Source organism: Lagopus leucura, unplaced genomic scaffold (genome assembly GCF_019238085.1).
Source record: "Lagopus leucura isolate 7727_CA_CO unplaced genomic scaffold, USGS_WTPT01 141-5_obj-0_obj, whole genome shotgun sequence".
Lineage (NCBI taxonomy): Eukaryota > Metazoa > Chordata > Aves > Galliformes > Phasianidae > Lagopus > Lagopus leucura.
This window is the reverse complement of record NW_024968188.1, coordinates 1-18,193: the sequence shown is the minus strand read 5'-3', so window position 1 is coordinate 18,193 and position 18,193 is coordinate 1. Positions and strand designations below refer to the sequence as shown.

Sequence of the window (18,193 nt, the reverse complement as noted above, 5' to 3'; positions counted from 1 at the left end):
GAGGACGTTCAACACGAGGAGCAGCCGAGCTTTGCCTGCAGCAGCGCAGGCTGTGGGTTCAGGCTGTGGGTCACTGTTGAGCCATTGCTGCCTTTTTCACCTGTTCTCAAGAGGCGCAGCGTGCTTCAAAGTCCCCTCTGCCCCACAGCTGCCAGGAGACAGAACATACCCAGCATCCCACACCTTAATTAGGAGATGTTATCCAGAAATCAGGTGACTCTGACCATCACAAACAGGTTGAGGAAGGGCTCGTGGAGCTGCGCTCAGACATCCGCTGCCTTTCCCTCTGACACAGGAAAAAAGACAGCGATGAGAACATTGGAATTAAAGTAATTTTATTGTAGTGTTCCACAAAACCAAAGGGGGGTTAAAAACAAACAGTACCTGCAAATAAAAGCAGACCCCATAAACGGAAAAATACATACAGGTCCTTCAGTAATCAAACAAGAAAATGCACTCGATTCTTAGGTCCCTTAAAATCAAGGCGAGCACCCCTTACACCAAAGAAAAGCTTTAAATAGTGTTGCTAACCAAAGATGGAGGTCTGAGGTTTGTGCCACGTTTCCACAGCTGCGGAATGGAAGTGTGGCTCATCCAGGAGCGCTGCCTGCAGCAGCACCTGTCACCACAGGAGATAACCCACCATGCAAAGGCCATACACCTCGATGGGCAAAGTGGTAACTGGCAAAGTACAGTACAAGTCTTAAGGCTTTGTCTCTAAGGAGACTCATTAATCAGTGTTTCATTTGTGTGCAGAACCTCGAGATGCACATCGTAGCCAAAAGGAATGTACAAAACCCACTGTAAAAGCTTCGTGGAATCCAGACTGCAGGAGCACTGTGCACAGCATCACAGAGCACAGCAGGAACCACAGCAGTGCCCTCACTGCTGAAGTGAGAACCATAAAAGCACATCAGGCCTTCCTCAGCCTGCGTCCAGTGATGACTACCAACAGCAGCATCTGTGATTTGGAACTGTTAACGTTGTTTGAAGGCACTACTGGTTTTTCTGTCTCTCTAAACCAGAACAATCAGAAAGCTAGAAGTTTATCCATGAGGTATTGGGAACCATTTCTTTCCAGAGATCCACAGGGAGGAAGCAAAGCACTCCTCCACCCCGCTGCTGTTTGCAGGCACGAGGAGCAGCATCCATTCCCAGCAACGCCGAGCGGTGCCACCCAAAGCCCTGCAGGAGCTGAAGGTACTGCTCAGAACTTCTGCATCTCAGAGCCATCTTTCACAGAAGAGGGTACAGAAAAGCACCACCTCGAGCCTTCAGAGACTCTTAAAGATGCTTAAAGCAAAAGGTTTTCCTCGATTTGAGCTTCTGATGCAGGAGAGCTGTCAGGAGAGCTTTGATTTCAGCCATCCGCCCAATTACAGAAAGAAAATGTGATTAACAGCACGCTTGGAGTTTTCCAATCAACAAACATCTCTAGGATAATATATTAGCTACTTTCCACTACAAAAATACAGCATTTACTTGAGAAGTCTCCAGTAATTTTCAGTGTTTTATGAAACTAGTAAGATTATTGCTAAGAGCTTAATAATCAATCCCTCAATAAAGTGCTTTGCTGTAAGAAAACTGTGTTAGAAACTCCTTTCAGGCTACATCAGAAGTGACCTAATTAATAGATTACTTCAACCACAGAAGGTAGGAGCGCTCACTGTGTTCCTCTGCTGCACACTCCTTTGGTATTTCAGCTTTCTTTCAAGGCATTCACAAACTCTGGTGAACTTAAGAGCTGCAAAGAAATTCGGTTTGTTGACCTTGGACAAGAGATGACCACAAAAAAACAGGGGCATGTTTAACTTTCAGTGGAGAAAGCCTGCTGCAGTGGCTGCTTCACAGCCCTGTGCTGCTGTTCTCTGCCTGAGGCAATGCTGAGAAGCATTTGTCTCTACTGAGCTGCAAAGAAGCCACAAATTAAGGAATATTTGATTGTCTTGCAGAGCCAGCAGCATGAAATTTTCGTTCCTTTCTAAGCTCAGGTCACAAAGAACACAGCAGGATCTGAGTGCTGATATTCTGACTGCTCCCATCCCAAGGGGAAGAGTGGAATTTGGTTCCTTTTGTACGCTGGATACAAAAAAAAAAAAGAGATGAGTTTTAAGCCTGATCGCCCTTGAAGGCTGCTCCAGGGTAAGCTCCAAAATTCAAGGCACTTACATGCAATAAACTGCAATGGTCTGACACCAAAACCATCACAGAACTTTCACACAGAAGCCACAGGCCATGCATGTGTACGCAGAAATCCACCCCAACCCAGGACTACTTTTGCCTTCCCTGTTCAAACAGCCTTTGAATCCAGTTTAAATCCAGAGGAGAACAGCTTCCACCACAACGTACCGTCAGCCCAAACCCAGTGCTACTCCTTATTCCTATGGAACACAAACATCCCACAGCATCCATGTTTAAAACCCTGTAAGCCTTCCCCTTGGAGAACTGCTTTGCTTGTGTTGTCTCATTCATTTTGCTTTGTTTCCTCCTTTCCAAACTGAGGTTTAAACTCGCACCCCGTTTCAGGGCATTAAATTGCTTTTAAAATGCAGCCCACACGGCTCTGTTCTTGAAGCATTCATTCTTTGGATTCCTCCAGTGTCAAAAGATAAAAGGAAAAATCAAATCCTCGAGCTCTACTGTATGAGATTTTATATTGCACTACAACTTCAGGTGCAGACAGATGAGTAACTGATCTATCAAAGCTGCTCAAAAAACAACAGTGAAAAAAATCTTCATCGAAGGATCAGCAGCGCTTTGCTGGCAAGGGAAACACACAAAACAACAACAAACCCTTCATCCTTCCTGTGGCAATCAGACTTTGGGTTAAATGCCTGAACAAATCTTCCCCAATCATGGAAAAAGACCAAAAAATAAATATGGGAAATGATTCTACTTCTGGAGCTCCATGTACCAGAGCTGACGTAAGCACTACTCCAACTGATGGCTGCTCAAGCCAGAAACAGAAGAGCTCATTGTCTGCAGGCAGCACAGCGGTGTCACCTATTTCATGTCGTCTCCTTATTAATCAAACTCTGCTGGCAGGATCTCAGCCCTTTGTTTGACGTCCAGAGAGCTCCTACATCTTCCCAGCTTTTCTGTTCCCAGAAGTTGAAACACGAAGAATGTTTGGGGTTTCTTCCATGACTCTGACAAGCAAGTTGTCGATGTAGTCTTCAAGCTCACGCACCTGGAGATCCTTCTTGGTGATTGTGTCCCTCTGTTTCAGGACCAGCTGGATCAGCTCATCATGTGTGAGCTGAGCATAAGCATAGGCAGGATCCGAAGGATTGTATTTCTGCAAAAGAAAGGCAGGGTCATCTCACACTGCAGAACTGAATGCTGTCCGAGAGATGGTTTGGAGTTCAGGCAGCAAGGAACTGCCTTGCACGTCCATCTGCCAACACAAAGCTGCTCCTCAGAAGTATTGCTGCTTCCCACCTTTGTAGAGCTACATCCAATCTCAGTGGATGCTGCTCAATGAAACCTTATGACTGCACAGACCTGAAATACACTGAAGACCTGGGAGGTCAAACTCAGGTGAAACAGCACAAACCCTCCCACAGGCCTCAGGCATTTCGCTTTCCTTCAGATTATCACCACAAACACACTTGGAAAACTCAGCCTTAAACTCCACAAATATTTCAACATGACAGGTTTCTACCATTTAAATTAAACTTTCTTCTTTTCCACTTGTCCCGGAAGGAGGCACTGCAGGATTAGCTTTAGAGGTCATTTGAGACCAAGATTATCAGAAGAATCACCCACTCATTAAATCTGAGTGGTTATACAAGCTGCACAGCGATACTTTTAGGAAGCAGAGGATATAAAATCAACACATCACAAGGCAGCAGCCCCCCAAGGATACCTTTTCCCCATCTTTAAGATCCACAAACTTACTTCAGGACAAAAAGAAGCTTTGCAGACTAATCACGTTTGCTTATCAACAGTGACCAATTTGTCCAGTCCTTCCTGCTGATCCAAGTTATGCAGCTCACAAGCAGGACCAGCACAGCAGCGTCACTCAGAGCTGCAGCTCTGAACGTCCTGCTCACCTCTGGGCAGTCAGGCAGCAGCCTTCCATCCCCTCCACTCAGAAACCCCTGAGCAAACAGGAGGCTCTGATGCTGTTACTGATGAGATGCAAGAAAATAGATGCAAGAATGCCCCCCCCTCTAAGGACAAAAGGAAACAGCACGTTCCCCATGGTGTGAGCACAAGCACAGGGATACAAAACAGGAGACACAAGCCTAAGCAGTGTATGGGAGCTGAGTTTGAAGTGCTTCTCTCCACCTTACCTTTATGTTCATCTCCAGCAGCTTCTCATTCATAGCGCTGATGACATTCAGGTCTTTGCTTTGGGACTTATTTGCTGTGGTGTTCATTGGTTTCACAGGGTGAAGTCTGTAACATCACAAAAGGCTCGTGTCATTCAAGCAGTACGTTGATACTGGCATTACATCTTCAGAGTGAAAACAAATGCAGTGAGAAACTGGGGGAAATCCCTACTCTGCACTCCCTCCCACTCCAGAGATTAAAGATTCTACTTTGGGAAGATCAAGCATCTCTGCCTCAGCTCCTCTAAGTGCACTCCAGTTCTTTCTGCTGTCTTTACTGACTTCAGGCATAAAGAACTCCATAAGCCTTCAGGAGATAAAGAAGCAGTAACAAGGGAAATATATCCTAAACAATGTCACAAAGGAAAAAGCAAGGTCAGTCCACAGGAGAAGGCAATAATACCAGCAGTTATTCCCATCTTCTGTGCACCAGTGTATGAGTTCTTAATGAATCTGTGGTTCTTTCAAAACACCAAATGCTTCTGCTCTCCTGGGACATGCAGGCAGTGCAATTGATCTGATGGGATTTTGTGCCATAAAGTGTCAGAAGGTGTTTTATTGCTCAGGATTCGTAGCACTGGTTCTAACAGAGCAAGAAAAGGCAAAGCTCACATCAAAGGCAACGCTGACATCGAGGGCAAGGCTCTCAGCACTGAGATGCCTTCAATGTTCTCTCACCTGTGCTTAGGAGACACGGTTTCACCACCCTGTTGAGTTTGGTTAGGGTACGTTTCAGAGGGTGAAACCCATGCCTGAAGAAGCTTCTTCTTGCCAGAATTTCCTGCTTTATCTGCGAAGCCCTCTGCTGTTGGCTTTTTCGGAGACTCTGCTCTCTGACTTGGGGTGTCAGAGGAGAGGGAGCGAGAGGAGGAGCGAGGCTGGGAAGAAGACGACAGGGAAGAAGAGGGAACAGAAGGCTCAAAGAAGTCACTCTCTGCACGCTCCCCAGCACCAGCACTCCTTTCTTGTTTCTCAAAATGACTTTGCTCACTGGAATGAGGCATCATACCTGAGTCAGGTGTCTGCTTACTGACCCCGTGGCCGTGCCCTCCTGCAGGCAGCACAGGCACAGCACTTCCTCCTCCTGCACACAGGGTTACTCTGCCTGCAGCAGAGCTATCAGAGCTCTCCTTCTGGTTCTCATGCAAAGGCATTCTATCTACAGGCTCTGAAACGTCCTGATCACCTGCAACAACGCCGTGGTTTTCCTGACAGTCACCCTGCAGCTCATCATCAGAGCCTGCCTCAGGAATAGCAGGAAGGGCAGCCGGCCTCACGCCGTGATCTCCAGTAACTGAAAGGGCAGACTGCAGATTCGTGAGAGAATCAAACAACTCCTCGTCCCCTTCCTTCCTCACACGTCTGCTAAGGCTGTCAGCTCTGAGCTTTACTGGTGGGACGAGGGCTGCCACTGAGCCGTTCTGGGGGAGGGACCCACGAGCACAGGGGCTTTTCTCATCCTGTAAAGCAAAGCCAGATGCAGAGCCTTTGCCCTCCCCTGAAGGCCCGACACTTAACTCGTCAGCCTGAGGAACTGGGGGGCATTGCTGCATTAAAGACAGCCGTGGTGCAGGCTGTGGTGCGACAGCCCCCTCCCTGCCAGCTCTCCCTGCTGCAGCTTCCTGAGGAGGCTGCATGTGGGCTGGGTTCACAGATTGCACTGGAGATGCAGGAGCATCCTGAGGCTCTGATGTGGGTGAATGCTCCTCCCTCCTCTTTTCACTCAGCACCTCCTGCTTCTCTTTGAGCTTACTCTCAGAGGAAGGTGACTGTTCAGCACTGTTCTCTGTGAAGAGCACTGACTCGCTTGCATCTAAAGAAGGGCCCACCTGCCCCTGTACAGAATCACACTGATTCTTTGGAGCCACACCAGGGTTGACAGAAAGAGTGCCAGCAGGGTTTGCTACAGCATTTACATTACAGGTTGAAGCCACACTCACACCTGAAGCAGTGACAGCAGAGTAGCTCAGATCAGCAGAAAGTCCTGCTGAGGAATTGTCTCCATCACCAGGAAGGGCAACAGGGGAAGAAGCAGAGACAGCTGTGAGACCTGGCTCATCCACCCCCCATCCAGTCTTGGGTAGAAAGGGGTTATTGCCATTAAAGCGACCACCAGAATGGAGGGAAGGTGCAGGCAGAGGAGATGTGGAAGCATGTGCATCACAGCCTCCAGGATCCCGGCCCCATTCAGAAGCAAAAGGATTATTGCCACTATGAGAGACCTTTGGGAGCCCTTTGGGAGCAGAGGCTGCAAGGTGATGGGATGAAGGGATGGCAGTGTGGTCAGAACCCGGGGCTGGGGACTCCCTGCCCCAGCTGGGATTAAAGGGGTTCTTGCCACTTAAAAGCTCTGCAGTGAAAGGAGAAGGAAGAGATGCAGAAGTAACGCCCTCAGAGCCTGCTACTTTCTGTCCTAGTTTAGGAACAAAAGGATTGTTGTCACTACTGATGTGGGGCACAGGCAGATAAGCAGGAAGGGAATCAGGTGCAAGAGTAGGAAGAGTGGCTTTGGTTTCCTCCTCTGAAGACAGGCCCAGTCTGCAAAAGGGACAAAAAACTTGCATGTCACCTGTGGATGCAACACGAGGCAGCAACAGACAAGCTTCAGCACCAGACTGCACCACTGCCTGACAATGGAGATAAATTACACAGCAAGAGAGCCAGGAGCTTATCTAACAGACTAAATATGCTTAAATGCTCCTCACAAACACCTGATGGATGTCAAAATGCTTCTGCTGCCATCTGCACACTCAGGTTGCCTCAACTGCCTCAACTTCTGCATCCCAAGCACTTTCATTAGTAAGACACTTCGTGTGCAAGATGTTTAAACAGGAAGAAGCACTGAAAACAGAGAGTTAGAGGCAGGCAAAACATAGCCTTATTAGTAAGACAGATGTATTTACACACATATATATAGACAGACATATATATGATACCACATACACACATGAAGGAGCAGAATTTCCGAAAAAGCCTTGAGTACAAAATGCCCCAGATGTACTTGCTGCTGCTGTGAATGTCAGAAGCAGAAGGGCTCCAAGGTTAACTCTTTTGAAGACCACAGCAAATAACAGAAGGGAGAAGCAGAGATGTTAGAACTGATATTTCAGCCCTTGGATGTGTTCCAAGCCACGCAGCTCTGACAGAAGAATGTTAGTTTCTGCAAAAGGAGCCAGCAAGAAACTTACCCCAGACTGTGAAAAGATGCTTGTGCTCAGGGAACTGCTATTTTGGCATCACTCACAGGTAATATCCCTATATCAATCTATTATTCACATTGAAAAATTAAAAAAGAAATACCTGTGACCAATGCCTAGCTCCAAGCCTTCAACTCCCCTCCCCCTGAGCAGCACGCAGCATCAAGCTCAGAAGTGCTGCTCTGGGGTAGGAAGCACCCTAACCAAACCTACAGCCACTGCGTGTCACCATTTATGTCAGCACGTGGAGCAAAAGTCACTGACCTGGGTTTGACAGCTTTGGTCTTTGCTGGTGCAGCTGCTTTCTCAGGTTTCCTTTCTTCATCAAAAGGGTTGAATGGCTGCTTACTTGTGAAGCCTTCTGGCTGAATGTCTTCCGAAGGGTTTCCTCTGCTTAAATCTGTTGGAGGTTCAAGGCATTTGGCTTCCTGTTCATTTTTCTCTTCTGTGGCTTTGTTTTCCTCTTCCTTCTGAGTTCTGTCTGGAATACTTTCAGCATCGCTGGTTTTCGCTGCTTCCTTTTTCCCCGTGACCAGAGAAAGCAAGGCAGACTTTTTCTGGTCTGTTTTTTTGCTCTCTTTGGTAACTTCAACACTCACAGGAATGCTGGTTTCCACACAATCCTCACTGCTCAGCAATTTGTACGATGGCAAAGACATAGCTTTAAAGGTCTCCAAGGATGCAGACCCAGACAAAGCATTGCTGGGAGTCGTTCTTTCCGTCTCCTCAGGTCCTTTAGCAGACCTGAAAGAGAGATTCTCTTCTGAAGCAGAGACTTGCTTCTTCCTGAAGTTGCGAGGAGAGGGAGAAGAAGCTGGAGTGCTGTCCTTCAGGGTGCTCTCTTCCATATAAACGTGACTGCCATTGATACACAAACTGGACTTGGAAACCGGATCGTTCTTAGATTTAAGGCCGCTAAATAAAGAGAGCCCTTCTTTCTTGGTGTTGCCAGCAGCTGGTTGGTTCAGCTGCCTGCTGTCCAAAGTTGCTGCTTTACGATGTTTAAATACAGAAGGAGAGGAGTTCTCATCTAGGGGAATTTCAAAGGTTCCTGGAAAAAAATAAATGGGGGGAAATTTAAGATTTCTCTGATGCTTGCTATTAACAACTCGTTAAATGATCACAGCTACATGAGTGTGACTCCTCTGGGTCCCTCAGTGCTGCCAGCCCTCTGCACGCAGCTTCTCAGCACCTACAACCACCAGATATCCACTATGGAACCACACCACTGCAGGTTAGGCTCACGGCTGCTAAGCCAGCCCAAGATAAGGTTAGCTGAGAATGTCTGTACCTGCAGAAGTTCCAGGTCAGGCTGGATGCTGCTCTGAGCACCCTGATGGAACTGTGGTGCCCCTGTTCATCGCAGGGTAGTTGGACCAGATGGCCTTTAAAGGTCCCTTCCAACTCAAACGCCTCTATGACTCACAGAATGACCAGGGTTGGAAGGGACCTCAAGGATCATGAATCTCCAACCCCCTGCCACACGCAGGGCCACCAACCTCCACATTTAATGCTAAACCAGGCTGCCCAGGGCCCCATCCAACCTGGACTTGAACACCTCCAAGGACAGGGCATCCACAGCCTCTCTGGGCAGCCTGTTCCAGTACCTCTCATGGCTCTGAGCACAGCCCCATGCATGCAGGGTACACACTCACCTTCCGAGGTTGGAGAGGTCTCCGAATCCTCATCATCCCACTGCGGCTGGAAATCCGTGGGCCTGAGCCTCACCCTGGCAGCCACGGGTTGAGGTGTGGGCAGCACCGACATGGACTGGGAGAGGGAAGTCTTCTGGAGGCCAGGTTTGGAAAACAGCGTTTTGAATTTGGATTTCTTCTTTTCCTTCTCAGATGCTTCATCTTCGCTGTCGGCAGGGGAGTGCGTCGTGTTGGGCACGATGGCTGAGGCTGTGTCAGAGAACCCACTGCTCCGCTTCCCCTTCAGCTTGTCCTTGAGTTTGCCAAATGGGGAGCGGGCCTTGTCCTTCATGGACAGATCAAACATGCTGGCAGTCAAGTTGCTCCTCATGAACTGGATGTCTACTTCGATCTCCCCTCTCTCCTTTTCCTTTTTCCCTGGTTTGGAGCGCAGTTTGTACCACCTGCAAAAAAACAAGGAGATTTCTATCCTCAACAAGACATGGTTGAGGACCAACGATGTGAGCGACCCCCAGACACACTGAGAACTTAACAGGAGGTGCTGTAAGAATGCAAAAAGCCTACAGTGCAGAAAAAAAAGCAAAACCTTTAATCTTACAATGACGTCACCATCCCAGAACCCACAGGAAAACACTTCTTATTATGAAGAGAAAGTTGTTAGTGAAATTTGTCTTCTTGTTTGGGATCACAAACAACACATGGAATTGACATGGGTCAGCTCTGCCACTTTTTTTCCTGTACTTTCTTCAGGCTTCCTGAAATTCACAGATTTAAGGCTTTGAAGTGGGTGCAAAGGGAGCTGCTGACACTGTACCAGAAAGGTTACGCATGCCTCCCACACCCTCATACCATTCATTCCAGCTCCTTTTCAGCAGCTATGGTAATGCTTCTTAAGCTAAAGAACCCCTAATCAACACAGCAAGATCCAAAACAAGAGTTACAGAACGGCTGGGACTGCCACTCAGCTCTGTGAGAGAGCAACTGGGTCAAACCATGAGATCTGCTCCAGGCAGAGCCTTATTCCCTTCTGAAACACAGCACAGAATGGGAACCAAGCTGCAAACCCAGCACCTGCCTGCACTGCACTTGCTCAATTCCTGCTCCTTATGTCCCCCTCAATGACATTCAAAGCACAGTAGTGCCAGAGAAGGGAGGTTATCAGTGCTGCATGCCAAAGTATTTGTTTATTTTGTGTCTACTGAGAGAGCTGCAGGCGTCCTCCCTCCACTGAGTTGATAGAAAGGACGCCTGGAGAACACTGACACTGCCTTGCAAAGGGCAGAACTCCATCGAGTTCACACTTCAGTACTTTGTGTGGAGGAGAATAAGAAAAAGCAATTTGCTCTGATGAACAAAACAAAGCAGAAGTGAATGAGCGAAGGCTGTGGGAAGCTGGAACCTCCCTGGACAGCCCTCTGTGCCCATGCTTGATCCCAGCAAAGTACAGGGCAGACTTTGCTCTGCATCGTGTAGTTTCTAGAAGCTACCTGTATTGCACAGGCAAATTTTAGCTGCAAACAACCAGCGCTGTCAGCCACTCCAAAACACAAGCAGTGGCTCTGGCCAGCACCCAGGTCACAGCACAGGGCTCAGCAGCAGCCCCTGATGCTCTATGCCATCACAGCAGCTACGTGATGGTGGAAGGAACAGGCTGCAAACAGGAAAGCAAGAGCAAATCAATGCTAATGATGGGGAATACCATCAGTTTTCCCAGGAGCACCAAAGTAACATTTTTCCATGCTTCTCCCTTGGTCCCAACACAAAGAAAGGAGCCCATGCCAACTCGCTGGCTGTAAGCACGAGGCTCTGCATGTAAACACATTACAGCCTGACACAGCCCCTAATGACAGCTATGTGCTAATTAGGACTTCACAAGCTTTGTTAACAAACACGACCCAGACCTGGCTCTGACCAAACCGGTGTGAACAGCACAGGAGGAAGGTGACTCAGTGCTGTTCTCAAACCACATCACAAAGTGCTGGTGCTGTCCCAAGCTCCAGGAACCACCCCAGGGCTTTCAGGACACCGCACTGCTGTGTACGTCCAAAGGTGTAAGTATGACACAGAGCTGCACAGCCTATTAAAGGAGACACCTTCCTGCTCAGAGCCTAACAGCCAGCAGTGACATGAGCCCATATAACGCCGAATTATCTGCTCTTACACGCGATTAAGCTCTGCTAAGCATTCATTAAGACAAATCCATGCGTGCTGGCAGCACTGCGCTTTCGTTCCCTGCCTGAACTAAGTCTCAACTGAGACAGGGGAGGTTTGGGTTGGATATTAGGAGGAAGTTTTTCACCCAGAGGGTGGTGAGGCGCTGGAACAGGTTGCCCAAGGAGGTTGTGGATGTCTCTGGAGGCATTCAAGGCCAGGCTGGATGTGGCTCTGGGCAGCCTGGTCTGCTGGTTGGCGACCCTGCACATAGCAGGGGATTGGAACTGGATGAACAATGTGCTGCCAACACACAGAGCTTCTCCAGATAACTTCCTCCCTCTCACCGTGACCTGCTGGCTCTCACGTGTAAATATTTAAAGAGGAAAGCTGAGCACAGCCCTGAGGTGATCGCTCGGATTACCAGCAGTGCCACAGCAGCGGGGCTCAGATCCCCATTGCCCCCCATATCATCAGATCCCAATGCAGCCCTACAGGATGGATGCCAGCGTTCCCTCATGCATTCCCAGCACCACCCTCAGCTCCCCCCTAAAGGGCGCCCAGAACCACTCAAATCCCTTCAAGAGCCCCTTGGGAGCCTTCACAGAATCACCAGGGTTAGAAGTGACCTCAAGGATCACAAATCTCCAACCCCCTGCCACACGCAGTGCCACCAACCTCCCCATTTAACACCAGCCCAGGCTGCCCAGGGCCCCATCCAACCTGGCCTTGAACACCTCCAGGGATGGACGGGGCATCACAGCCTCTCTGGGCAGCTGTTCCAGCACCTCACTGCTCTCATGGCAAAGAACTTCCCCCTGACATTCATCCTCAATCTTCCCTCCTCAACATCAAACCATTTCCCCTTGTCCTGCTGTCATCTCCCCTTTCCAAGAGTTGACTCCCCTCCTGTTTGTAGGCTCCCTTTAGGTACTGAAGGCTGCAGTGAGGTCACCCCACAACCTTCTTTTCTCCAGGCTGAACAAGCCCAACTCCCTCAGCCTGACTTCATACTGGAGGTGCTCCAGCCCCCTGACCATCTTTGTGGCTCCTCTGCACCCTCTCCAGCAGCTCCCTGTCCTTCCTGTCCTGGGGTCTCCAGCCCTGGACGCAGTGCTGCAGATGGGGCTTCACAGGAGCAGAGCAGAGGGGGATGATCGCCTCCCTGTCCCTGCTGCCCCCTCTCTGCTGATGGGGCCCAGGATCCCATTTGCTTTCTGAGCTGTAATCACACACTGCTGGCTCATGTTAAGCTTTTCACCCATCAAGACCCCAGGTCGTTCTCTGCAGGGCTGCTCTCAAGGACTGCTCCTTCCAGTCCGTATTGATGCCTGCCATCCCTCCGGCCCAAGTGCCAAACCTTGCACTCTGCCGTGTTGAGGTTCATCCTCCAAGCCTACTGAGGTCCCTCTGAACGGCATCCCATCGCCTCATGCCCACCACTTAGCTCGGTGTCATCATCAAACCCGCTGATGCTCCTCCCACCGACACCCCCCCCCCCCGCAGCCCGCAGTGCCACCGCCGGTCTCTCCGTCCCCTCACCTGCAATGCCTCCGCCCTCCGTCCTCCCTCAGCGCCGCCAGATCGACTTCGGCGCGGCCCAGGAACTTATCGAGGCCGACGAGCGCTCGGTGCAGCACGGTGAGGCGCAGCGCTGCGGGTCGAGGCGGCGGCGGCAGTTCGAACGTCGCCTCCTCCCTCCACAACGGCTGCCCCTGGCATCGCTCCGCCACCGACGTGGAGAACTTGACGCGGCCCAACGCCATGACGGCGTAAGCATCGCTGCCGCCGTGCCCATCGGCCGCTTTGGAGCGCAGCCCCCGCGCCTGAAGCACCGTCACCTGGACGTGGGTCGGCACCCAGCGAGGGGCCGCCGCCGCCGCCGCCATGGCGGGCGGTGCGGAGCGATGAGGAGCCGGAAGCTCCCGACGCGGTGTGGCGTGAGCCACGCCCTCGATCTCGCGAGATATGCGGTGTGGGCGGGGCTTGGCGAAAGGGGGTGTGGCCTCGTTGTGGGCGGGGCCTGATAGTGCGGTGTGCAGGTGTGTGCATATAAAGTGTGTGAGTGCATATAGAGATGTGTGTGCATATAAAGGTGTGTGTGCATATAAAGGTGTGTGAGTGCAGGTGTGTGCATATAGAGGTGTGTGAGTGCAGGTGTGTGCATATAGAGGTGTATGTGTGCATATAGAGGTGTGTGTGTGTGCATATAGAGATGTGTGAGTGCAGGTGTGTGCATATAAAAGTGTGTGTGTGTGCAGGTGTGTGCATACAAAGGTGTGTGTGTGCAGGTGTGTGCATATAGAGGTGTGTGTGTGCATATAAAGGTGTATGAGTGCAGGTGTGTGTGCATATAGAGGTGTGTGCAGGTGTGTGTGTGCAGGTGTGTGAGTGCATATAGAGGTGTGTGTGTGCAGGTATGTGCATATGGAGGTGTGTGATTGCAGGTGTGTGTGTGCATATAGAGGTGTGTGAGTGCATATAGAGGTGTATGAGTGCAGGTGTGTGCATATAGAGGTGTGTGCAGGTGTGTGAGTGCATATAGAGGTGTGTGAGTGCAGGTGTGTGTGCAGGTGTGTGAGTGCATATAGAGGTGTGTGTGCAGGTGTTTGCATATAAAGATGTGCGAGTACACGTGTGTTTGAGTACAGGTGTGTGTGGACAGGTGTGCATGTGTGTGCATACAGATGTTCGTAAAGGGCACAGGTATGTGTGTGTGTGCATATAGGGGTGTGTGTATAGGTACACATGTCCTCACAGGAATATGTTTATGCACAGGTGCATGCAGGAATGTATCCAACCCCTTCTTCACCCATCCCTGCCACCAGGAGCACCTATTTCTCCTCCTTTTCTTCCTCCTCCACCCCCAGAACCCACCTGGGCTGTGAGCCCCACATTGACCCCCATACTATCCATCCCCACTACCTATTTTACCCCCAGATTCTGCCCCCAGGCTGCACATGGGTCGCCCCACCTGTGCCCACACTTCTGCCCTCCCCTCTGGGCCATGGCTGAGCACAGCCCCTCCAGCAGCTGGAATTAAGTATGAAAACAGCAGTTTCGGAGCTGTGTCCCTGCCTTGGAGAGCAGAACCCATCAGCTATAAATAGCCAGCTCCATTAGGTACACAATGTGCAATCACAGGCGGTGCAAATTGAGGCTCAAGCCCACAGCAAATTGCACCCAGGCAGTGGCCAAATGAGCCAGGGAAGGGTCAGCATGGCTTCTGCTGCCCACAGCTGCCTGGAATGGGGACAGCTCCAACGGTGTGGGTTGTAGGGACAAGGAGCTGCACCTGAGAGCACCTTTTGGTACCCAACAGGGCTGGAAGGAAGATGGGGACCAACGCTTCAGCAGGGTCTGTTGTGACAGGACAAAGGGAAACAGTTTCAAGCTAAAAGAGGGAGATTTAGGCTGAGTATAAGGAAAAAGCTGCTTACAGCAAGGGTGGGGAGGTGCTGGCACAGGTCATCCAGAGAGGTGCAACCTAGAGACATTCAAGGTCAGTCAGCATGGGGCTCTGAGCATCTGATGGAGCTGTGGGCACCCCAGTTCATGGCAGGGGAGTTGGACCAGATGGCCTTTAAGGATCCCTTCCAGCTCAAATGACCCTATGACTCCATGATTCCATGACCCCGAGCACAGCTCCATGCATGCAGGGCACACACTGCCAGCTTGCTGGTACGCATAGAGACACGCCAGGTGTGACCACCTCATGCAAAATTCCATTCTCAACACCCAATCCTGGATTTAATGGAAGTCATGCTATTAAATTAACGCGACAGGCAGCTAATTACAACCCAACCAAACTCCTCCTGGCTTTCCCAGGGCCTTATTTCATTCATTCAGGACTACAACACCCCAGTGCCGGAGCCAAGCTCAGAGCACAGCAGCAGCACAGTGGCTGGCTGGGAGGATTCGTGGCTCGCAGGAGAACATCTTGCGCAGCTCCCCACGGAAGCGGTCGTGCAGCCAGGCGTAGAGGAAAGGGTTGCAGCAGGCGGAGCTCATAGCAAACCAGTGGCACAGCAGCTGGATGAGCAGGAAATAATGCTTGTCGATGAGGTCGATGTCGATGTCACGGATGATGTTGAAGACGTGGATGGGCAGCCAGCACACCCCGAAAGCAGCCACCACCAGCACGATGAGGCGGAAAATCTTCCTCTTCCTCAAGCGGTCAGACTGAGCTTGGCTCTGCGTGGGATGCCCGGGCACCACGCGGTTCCGCAGCTTCACAGAGATGCACAGGTAAGACAGGGAGACAGCAGAGAGAGGCAGGATGTAGGTGACAATCAGCGTGCTGTAGGCGTAGGCCAGGCGCTGCTCCTCCTGCTCCATCCAGAACTCCTCGCAGATGGCAAAGCCCTGCTGCTGGAACTCCACATGGTACGTGTGGGCCACAGCAGGGGCCACCAGAGCACAGGACAGCAGCCAGATGGCCCCCACCACGTAGATGCAGCTGGTGAGCGACAGGCGCTTCTTCAGAGGGTGCACAGTGGCATAGTACCTATGAAAGAGAGCACCCCATAGCCCTTAATGTGTGGGGATGGAAGGTTAGGGTGCGTTTCCCACCCCAGATCATCATCACGGCAAGGCTGGGATTTCACGTGGCTCCTTCCCATTCTATGCTGCATGACAGCTGTGCCTCACTGAGGGAGAAACTGAACCCTCTGCCTGCGGTCAGGGCACAGCCACTGAGCTGGGCATGGGCTGGGAGTGCAGCAGAGCTCCAGCCAGGGTGTGCCACAGCCAAAGGGACTGGGATGAAACCACACAAGATGAAGCTCAGCAATGATTCATGGTGAGGACCGTGGATGCCTCTGTAGTAGGAAGAGCTCAAATTTCTGCTTCCATCCCCCAAAAAAGCGGCTTTGATGAAGAGCAAAAGAACAGGGCAAGCTCATGCAAGTTATACTTCAAATCCACCAGCACAGGAGCTCAGCTCCACAGAGTTTTCTCAGCTATTCCACCTCATCCTCCCTTGGTTCTGCCTTTCCCCTTTGCTCTAGGGCTCTCTCCCCCAATATCAGTGGTTTGGGCTCTGCCTGGCTTGTGCAGCTTCTCTGATGAAGCCATGTATTTATGGAAACACAGTTTTCATACATTCCCTCCTCCTCCCCCCCACTACCATCAGGTCCTGCCTGTGTCCGTTTCAGAAAGCACAAGCACTCTCCATCCAGGTGACAGAACACAATGTAATTTTGATGCAAATTGGTGCAACAAAGGATGAAAACCCGGGAGGAAAATCTCTCTGCTCTGAGGTGGAGGAAGAAGGCTGCGCTAGGGCACTTTGCTGGAGCCCATCCCTGCTGTGCTCACGATAGAGCTGGTGGCATGGGAACATTGCAGACCCAGGCGTCAGCTCCATTGGCACAGTCACAGCAGTGCCACCACCATTGATTTGAGCACAGTGAAGTTGCTGGGACGGCACAGCCTCCCGTTTTGGGTCCATGGAACTTTTATTTGGGGGCAAATCTGTACATTTCTAAACCACAGGCATCCACCAGAGAAGGCAACATCCAGCCTGAGCTCAGAGCAGGGGCACTGCTGCCCAGTGACAAAGCCCCTGGATGCCCACACCCAGTCTGGTAGCATTGCCCACTGCGTAGTGCAAACAGCACCAGAAGTGCTACAGCTGGGAGTATGAACCCATCAAACAGCAGCTCTTCTGTAGCACCCGTGCAGCAGAAGCCCTGGGATTTTCCTTTTCCAGCTCTGTGCCCAGCACTGAACACCCTGAGCTGCACCACCAAGCAGCATCAGCCCCATCCTGCCCATGGTGGGGACCCCGTGCCACCCCCATGTCCCCTTACCTGTCAACTGCGATGGCTGTGAGTGTGAACACAGAGACATAGACTGTCATGGGCTGCATCAGGAATACAAAGTAGCACAGGAACTTCCCAAAAATCCATCCCTGCGGGTTGAAGGCGTACGCCAGGGTGAAGGGCACGCAGGTGGCACACATCAACATGTCCGAGAAGGCCAGGTTCCCAATGAAGAAATTGGTGACGTTGTGCATCTTCTTACTCTTGCAGATGACGTAGAGCAGCAGGTAGTTGCCGAAGATGCCAATCAGGACCACCAGGGCATAGCAGGGGATGATGAGGGGCTTGAAGGACTGGATGAGCTGCACCCCAGTGAACTGTGTGCTGCCGTTGGGGCGGCTCTGCAGGGCCAGCCCAGAGGAGCTGGCATTGGCACCATCGCCACCGGGCTCCATGGCCTCTTTGGGGGGGCTGTAGGATATCCCAGGACCCCAAAACCCAATGGCTCAGGTGGCTCCCATGGACATGCCCTGAGCCTGGGAGTTCTCCGCTGCAGCCTGCTGGCAAGGAAATGGTGTGCAAGGGGATCAGAAGAGAGGCAGTGCCAGCAAGCAGCCCCTCAGGGATGGCAGCACAAAGTGGAACAGCTCCACGGAGGGAAGAGAAAGGAGAAAGAGGAGCTCTGGCCCCAAAGCTGGGAGGGATGCACTCACCTCAGCCCAAGCTCAGCAGCAGAACACGGAGCACTCCGGCAGCACTGCAGGAGGGAATCGCAGCTCCTCCAGAAAGGAGCTCCTAATGCTTCTGGAAATCACAAAGGACGTTAATGGGTAAACGAATAAGGATGCTCTGCTACTTTTGCACTGTTGCAGCCCTGCGCGCCTGCACTCCGCTCATCCGTCCCCGTAACGAGATTAGCCAGGCAATCCAAACGTCAGCGCTGGCAGCAGCCGGGCTGCACCGTTCCTCTGCTGCGATCCGAGAGGCTGCACTGAGGGTAACCCGCCGTCCTCCCCGAAGCCACGCCGGACTTTCGTTCAATCAGCCGCAAAGGGAAAGAGAGGAGCCGGGGGGAGGAGGGAAGGAGG

The 18,193-nt window shown here is 51.3% G+C and overlaps 2 protein-coding genes across 3 annotated transcripts; both read right to left on the bottom strand.

The window, feature by feature from the left end:
• Positions 1-318: 318 nt before the first annotated feature.
• On the bottom strand, positions 319-13,229 carry RAB11FIP1 (RAB11 family interacting protein 1). 2 transcript variants are annotated; one of them, XM_042894310.1, is made up of 6 exons: positions 12,883-13,229; positions 9,190-9,632; positions 7,799-8,585; positions 5,016-6,875; positions 4,299-4,404; positions 319-3,298 (listed from the first exon to the last, which is right to left on the bottom strand). In XM_042894310.1, the coding sequence occupies exons 1-6, from the start codon at positions 13,227-13,229 to the stop codon at positions 3,080-3,082; spliced, it is 3,762 nt and encodes a 1,253-aa protein (XP_042750244.1). In that variant the 3' UTR covers positions 319-3,079. The 2 variants fall into 2 exon arrangements, with proteins under 2 accessions (XP_042750244.1, XP_042750245.1); XM_042894311.1 differs by lacking the exon at positions 5,016-6,875.
• Positions 13,230-15,084: 1,855 nt separating this feature from the next.
• On the bottom strand, positions 15,085-18,146 carry LOC122193502 (prolactin-releasing peptide receptor-like). Its single transcript, XM_042894312.1, has 3 exons — positions 17,819-18,146; positions 17,154-17,662; positions 15,085-15,847 (listed from the first exon to the last, which is right to left on the bottom strand). Exons 2-3 carry the CDS (start codon positions 17,558-17,560, stop codon positions 15,220-15,222), a joined length of 1,035 nt encoding a protein of 344 aa, XP_042750246.1. The 5' UTR covers positions 17,561-17,662; positions 17,819-18,146; the 3' UTR covers positions 15,085-15,219.
• Positions 18,147-18,193: the final 47 nt, after the last annotated feature.

Bases quoted from the DNA above. Each gene is read 5' to 3' on its own strand.
- RAB11FIP1 (XM_042894310.1), bottom strand. From the start codon at position 13,229: ATGGCGGCGGCGGCGGCGGCCCCTCGCTGGGTGCCGACCCACGTCCAG. The intron at 4,405-5,015 runs GTGAGAGAACAT...GTGATGTTACAG, and splicing joins ACCGTGTCTCCTAAGCACAG to ACTTCACCCTGTGAAACCAA. The intron at 3,299-4,298 runs GTAAGGTGGAGA...TTTCTTTTGCAG, and splicing joins TGCTGGAGATGAACATAAAG to AAATACAATCCTTCGGATCC.
- LOC122193502 (XM_042894312.1), bottom strand. From the start codon at position 17,560: ATGGAGCCCGGTGGCGATGGTGCCAATGCCAGCTCCTCTGGGCTGGCC. The intron at 15,848-17,153 runs GTAAGGGGACAT...TCTCTTTCATAG, and splicing joins ACAGCCATCGCAGTTGACAG to GTACTATGCCACTGTGCACC.